The sequence below is a fragment of the Octodon degus genome, unplaced genomic scaffold, assembly GCF_000260255.1.
Source record: "Octodon degus isolate 3935 unplaced genomic scaffold, OctDeg1.0 scaffold00207, whole genome shotgun sequence".
NCBI classification, from domain to species: Eukaryota; Metazoa; Chordata; class Mammalia; order Rodentia; family Octodontidae; genus Octodon; species Octodon degus.
The window spans coordinates 3,726,337-3,733,022 of record NW_004524783.1 but is presented as its reverse complement, the minus strand read 5'-3'; the positions used below and the strand labels follow the sequence as shown (position 1 = coordinate 3,733,022).

The 6,686-nt window shown below is 41.7% G+C and overlaps 1 protein-coding gene across 14 annotated transcripts in view; it reads left to right on the top strand.

Moving 5' to 3' along the window:
• The window catches only part of Trio (trio Rho guanine nucleotide exchange factor), a 374,802-nt gene that overhangs the window by 161,326 nt on the left and 206,790 nt on the right, over positions 1 to 6,686 (top strand). For all 14 annotated transcript variants that reach the window (XR_002818831.1, XM_004644739.1, XM_023704920.1 and 11 more), the window contains 2 exons: positions 1,652 to 2,164; positions 4,004 to 4,126. Coding sequence is in view for 13 of the 14 variants with exons in the window: in XM_004644739.1 (XP_004644796.1) it covers positions 1,652 to 2,164; positions 4,004 to 4,126 (636 nt within the window). In the remaining variant the exon portion in view is untranslated. The remainder of the gene's footprint in view (positions 1 to 1,651; positions 2,165 to 4,003; positions 4,127 to 6,686) is intronic.

Here is a 6,686-nt window from a genome sequence, read left to right as displayed (position 1 = left end):
AAACTGCACTAAAAATGTTTTGTTGATAGATAAAATAAGCCTTTATCAGCCAGGGAGATGGCTCAGCGGCATGAGCACCTGCCTGGCAAGCGTAAGGTCCTGAGTTCAATCCCTGGTAGCAGGAAAAAAAAAAAAAAAATGGGGAAAGGGGACAAAGAGAGAGAGAACACTCATCGTCATACAAAATATAAAATGAGTTTGAAAGATACTTCATTGGCCATTATTTTTTTGATGTAGAATTTAAAGTGTCTTTACTTATAGTCGGTTAAAAGAAAATGGTTTGACAGTGATATTTATGTAAATATTTCCTAGCCTTTCCCTTGGGTCTCTTAAAGTTACCTGCCCTAGTTTTCCTGGCATCCCCATGGGCATCAGTCCCTGTCTCTGTGAGTGGCTGCCTTCATAGAGGTCACTGACTGTCCAGAAGACGAGAAAAGAATGAGCCTGCAGCAGTGTTAGAGGCACAGGTGTGTTTAGAAGTACACCTCTCTCTTCTAGCCTTTCTGCTTTTTGGTTTCTTTTGTGTGGCAGGCAGCCAAGATGGCTATGCCCATCTAGGTTTCTGTAAAACTGGAATTCACCAAAGTGGGATTAAACTAGTCCTCTGTTGGTTCTAGGCTACACCCCTTTTCCTCTAATTATCCTTACCCCATATTTTCCTTGAGGCATAATATTTCTAGTTTGGACTACAGGTTTGTCATTGTTTAATTGAAAGAAGGTAGCACAGATTATAGACAGCATGTGACTGCTCGTAATCACAACATTTTAGTACAGAGTATGTGACATTCTCTTTTGTCTACAGATCTGTGAAAAGAATCTCCATGAACTTTGATAACCCTGAGATATTTTCTAGATTTTGAAAATGTCGTGTGTATCCCATTATCAGTTATTGATGGGAAGTAGGAAAGGACAGATGAATAATAAAGGTGATGGTCTTGTTGAAGTATCATTTTATCATTTAGTAAGCGGCCCAAAAATGAGTAATCTTAGAAGTTGTTGAAGCCCATGATTAAGACATTAATATGGCAGCAGATAGGAGGGAGGTCTACACTTTTCTACTCGTAATAGGGGTCAAGTGGAGTGGAAGGGAAAGAATGAGTAGAAGGATGTGTTGATGAAAAGGAAACAGCGGAACTGTCCGCGTGGCCCTTACACTTCGCCTGTTTCCTGGCTCGGCGTGTTCATACGGTGGACTAACGTTCACATGTCTTGGAAAGGAACCTAAGTGCCTTTGGTCTTGCGAAATCCATGATTCTATAAGCTAGGCATTCCAGGTAACAGAAATGTGTTCCACTAACTGAATGATCTTTCATTGTATTAATAATGCTTCTTTCATCCATATTTGTGTTTTGAGGGACAGAATCAGGTATGTTGTATTTTCCATAAATAGATCACTTTAACTTTGAAAATCTGGGGCTTGTGGGTTAGCTTAGTTGTTTAAGCACCTGCTGTGGCAAACCCAGTCAGGCACAGGGGACAGTGGTTCGATCCCCAGCTCCGCATTACTTAACAGATCTGCCCTTAAGGCAGCCTGAGCCAGAAAAAAAAAAAAAAAAAAAAACACTTTGAGAATCTGTGACTGCAAATTGCATTATGATAAAATGATAGAAAATTGGTTCATATTCTCATGCATGTTTTTTTTTCCCTTAAGACAAATATGGTCTCTTTAGAAGGCCTTACCAAAGTAGTTGATCCCTCTCAGCTAACTCCTGAGTTCGATGGCTGCCTGGAATACAACCATGAAGAATGGATTGAAATCAGAGTTGCTTTTGAAGACTACATTAGCAATGCAACTCACATGTTGTCCCGGCTAGAGGAACTTCAGGACATCCTCGCTAAAAAGGAGTTGCCTCAGGACCTAGATGGGGCTCGGAACATGATCGAGGAGCATTCGCAGCTCAAGAAGAAGGTAATCAAGGCCCCCATTGAGGACTTGGATTTGGAGGGACAAAAGCTGCTTCAGAGGATTCAGAGCAGTGATAGCTTTCCCAAAAAGAACTCTGGATCAGGCAACGCAGATCTTCAGAACCTCTTGCCTAAGGTGTCTACTATGCTAGACAGGTTGCACTCAACCCGGCAGCACCTGCACCAGATGTGGCATGTGAGGAAATTGAAGCTGGACCAGTGCTTCCAGCTGCGGCTGTTTGAGCAGGATGCTGAGAAGGTAATGGGCAGGCACACCAGGAGGATATGGAGGGGAGCTTCGGGCAGCAGGTCTGGGCAGCCGGGCTGGTGTGGTCGGGGAGGGGGAGAGGGGCATAAAAGGGGAATGGCAGGCAGTGCTCCCTACATTCAGTGTAGACTGTGGGTCATTCAGAAACTGCAGAGTTGATTTTCTTTTTGCTCACTGTGCAGTACAGGAATGTTTTAGAAATTTTGAGTTAAAATTATTGCAGTTTTGATGTAGAATGCTTGTGGGACAGACAAAAATATTTTCAGTTAAAAGGTGATAATTTAACAGCTTTGTGTTATTGAAAGCAATAACAATATGCATTTTGGTAATAGGCACTCTTCCTCTCACACAAAGCCAGTGACTATTCAGATCTATATTTGAGTGCATTTTTAAAATAAATGGTGAGTAATGCATTAAAAATAAGTTTCTGTGGCTAGTGAGATAGCTCAGTGGACTAAAGTGCCTTCTCAGGCCAGCTCAGGCAGGTGCAGCGACAGTGGTTCCATCCCCAGCACCACGTGCTGCACCAGCCCTGCCCCTGGAGCCAGCTGAGCCAGCCACCAAAAAAAAGGTTTCTGGGTAATGCAGGCAATAATTATTTATGGTCTTATGTTTTTTTCTTTTTCACTAGACCAAACAAAAATGAATTCTTATCAATCACTGGCTAATATTTTCTTAGCACTGTATTTTAAGCCATAAATGTAGGTGAATTAATCATTCTCAAGTTCATGACTTTTCAAAAAGACATAGACACTTTTTTAAACATAAAATCTTACAGAAATCTTTAGTAGAAAAGTTTTTGTTTTTGGGGTTTTTTTTTTTTTTTGGGGGGGGGGGGACCGGGGATTGAACTTAGGCCCTTTGCACTTGCCAGGCAAGTGCTTATTCTACTAAGCCATCTCCCTGGCCCCTAGAAAAGTTTTTGAAAGGTTAAAATCCGGTATTATTTTTTGGTGCATTTTAAACTAGTATATTATTAAAGATACTAGAAACTTTCTCCAATTATTTATAAAAACCAACTGCTATTTCTGGGATCCTAGGTTTAAGACACTGCAGTAAAACTCAAGCCATTTGACAGTTATTCCTATTTCTCTGTTTTCTATATATTTTCCTTGGGAATGCTTTTGCTACTTTTCTCTTTTTGGTGGTGCTGAGGATCAAATTTAGGGCCCTGTGCATGCTAGGCTGGTCTCCACCATTGAGCTGCAGCCCCAACCCTCTATAAGACCTTATTTTTTTTTTTTTTTTTTTTAGCGGAACCAGGGATTGAACTCACGCCCTTTCACTTGCCAGGGAGGCACTTATTCCACTGAGCCGTCTCCCCAGCCCCCAAGAACCTTAATTGATAGCCTTGTCCAAGTGGTGTTTTAAACCATAAGGAGAGCCATCATGAGAATGTTCCCATGTCCTGTTAGTTTTTTTGGTTACATTTTATTGTTTGCAAGTGCTCAGGTTTCCAGACACTTCTTGCATTAAGGAGTATTTGCTGCCAGTGGTGTGTGGCAGAGTCAACATCCAAAGACTTTGTATGTCCCTAGTTCTACTTCCTACTCTTCAGTTGAAGAACCATGTGGCAGATTGAAGCAATTTGGGGGGTAGAGTCAAAGATAAGAGGTTTGATTAGCCTGGGGGCTGGCTGAATGCCTCTTCCCTGTTTCTTAACTCCTTGTCAGGAGATATAAGATTTCTTACAGATCTGTGAGTTCATTTGCTGAGTTGAGCATCTAGATACCTCGAGGAGAGGTCAGAGGAGGGAAGTCACCCTTGCTGTAGCCCATCAGACCTTTCTCTTTCTGCAGTGATTCCAGGTTGTCTTTTTCCTTCTGGTAGATGTTTGACTGGATCACACACAACAAAGGCCTGTTTCTAAACAGCTACACGGAGATTGGGACCAGCCACCCCCATGCCATGGAGCTTCAGACGCAGCACAATCACTTTGCTATGAACTGTATGGTAAGCTATCGGCAGAGCAGGCGAGTGCTGGCAAGTCAAAGCATTGTAGCAAGCAGGAGGTACTCAGCACTCCTGTCCCACTATCTGCCACAAGCAGCGGAGAGACTGGTGTGATTGCAGCAGCTGACCTTCAAGTGGGAGTCTCCAGTGTTAGAGTCTGAGTGTCTTCTTTTAAGTGTAAACAGTGAGATTTGAACCAGTTACTTGGCTAGTTGAGAGAGTACAGAGCTCCAGGAAAGCTGGAGCAGAGGGCAGCATGGGCAGCCTTCGGCTTCTGCTTTCCTCGTGGCACACTCCAGTCCTCTGACTTGGTAGCTTTTTCCTAACTGACTGAAGGCTGGGGTCTGCCTTCACCGAGCCTTCCCCCACCCTGGCTCTCTGGGGTTGATGCATTGGGTGCCTGTGTACTGCAGGACTGTGACTCATTAAACAGTGAATTTTTAATAGTGCCTGGGTTCCATTTTTATGGTTAATGTAACTAACATGAACTACAACTATGTGTTATTCTATATCTATAGGAAATGTGCTCACTTCTGCAGAAAGTTAAGTTTCTAGAAATTTTCTCTTCAGGGATAGGGAGTTTGGGTTTGGATTTGAAGCCAGCACTGTAAGAATTAACCACTATTAAATCTCATAACATTTGTTACAGAATATTAAAGCAATATGAACAATACAGTCTTCATTTAAATTAAATCAGGAACATGCCATTCAATTAAAATTTGTTCAACAGGGACATAACTTAGGTAGTTTCAAAGATAAGGTTTAGCAGTATAAATTTTTGTAATAAACTATCATACATAATTTTAGAGTTGTAGAGTTTCAGGTTAGAGAATTTTCTGTTTAAATGACATAGACAAGGACAGCTGAACTGTTAGCCTTTGGGCAGTAGCTTCTGAAGAGAAGTTCTTGGGCTGGTGACATAGCTCGGTGGTCTCATGCGCCTGTGTAGGCAAGCCTAGGCAGGCACATGGGACCGCGGTTCAATCCCCAGCTCCACATGCTGCACCAGCCCTGCCCTCAGGGTGGGCTGAGCTGGCCAATAAATAAAATGAAGAGAAGTTCTTCCCCCAAGAATTATTACCTAATTTTCAGAATCTTTTGAAACTTTAGCTAATATCAAAAGACATAGTTCACTGTATCACTTACTTTAGAAACTAGAAATATTAAAATATATTCTAGAAATGATCAGAAAATATCCCTGCCTGGCTTTGTTAGTGTCAGACTTGGGAACTGAGAGAGTAAGAAGCATAGTGAGGAAGACAGGCAAGGAGTTTGGGACGTGGACATTTAAATGGTGACTCTTGTGTGTACTCTATGACCTTGAGGAGGCTGTTGGACCTCTTTGAGCCTCAGATGCCTTGTGTATAAAGTGGCGGTGCTGTCTACCTGCCGTGGTGTGACGTGTTTACTCTGTACCTATAGAACTCTGAAGTGTAGTGTGATGTGTCGTAAGCATTTGATAAATGATGGTTATTACCTGTGATGTTATCAAGATAATTACAAATAAAGGACACTAAGTATGGATGGTATCTATTGTTTTTATTCCCCAAGATTTTTTTTTTTGGTACCAGGGTTTGAACTCAGAACTTAGCACTTGCCAGGCAGGTGCTTATACTGCTGAGCTATCTCCCCAACCTCTCTTATTCCCCAAGATTTAATTTGTATTTTCTTTTAATTTTCTGCAACCGATCTATATTACTTTTCTAAGGTAAAATTTTAATTAGACTGTGGTAGCTTTGAACTGTGAATGGTGACAGCTGCTGGAGCTAGCTTTTCGGACCCGTTCTTTCTCTGGTTCTAAACTCCTCCATGAATCTTTAGGAACCATCCATGATATTTATTTATACAGTGCAACACAGTAATCTTTAACCCTAGTTGCTGCCCTCTGTCGTGGTTTTTGTTTTTTTTTTAATGTACCAAGAGTCGAACTCAGTAGTTTGTGCTTGTCAAGCAAGCACTGTGCCACTGAACTATATCCCTGGCTCCATAGTGTTTTGAATAATTTTTTGACAAAATAAAAATATTAAAGACCAATACAGAAAGTTGACAGTTTTTAGAGAAATCATGTTATAAAGGATGTCAACAGTTATGTCTTTTTGCTATAACATATATTTAAAAGGCCCTGTTAATAAAAATCTAGGTGTAGGTGCTTCCAATGTAGGGAGCTATACATTTCCCTCTCTGTGGATAGTTGTTTAATCTGTTGGCCACGATAGCCCTTTCTGTGTGCTAAAGAAAAGGGGAAAGTATGGTACACTATACTTGGGATGTGAAGGTAATACATAAAATATAAAAAAATCTAAGTAGGAGTGAGTTTCATCAGTACTTCCCCCAGTAGAGCACCTAAGTTGATAGTTCCTTTCCAGGCCCTGAGTAAGAGCATCTTGTGCTCCTCCTAATAGTCTACTTAGATGAGTTTTTAGTCTTCAAGGATTCAGAGGATTGGGGAGATAGCTCGGAGGTGTAAGTGCCTGCCTGGCAATCGCAAGGACCTGGGTTCGATCCCTCGTACCACATGTCATGCTGGACCCAGAACCTTGGGCTTACCTGCTGGCCACCA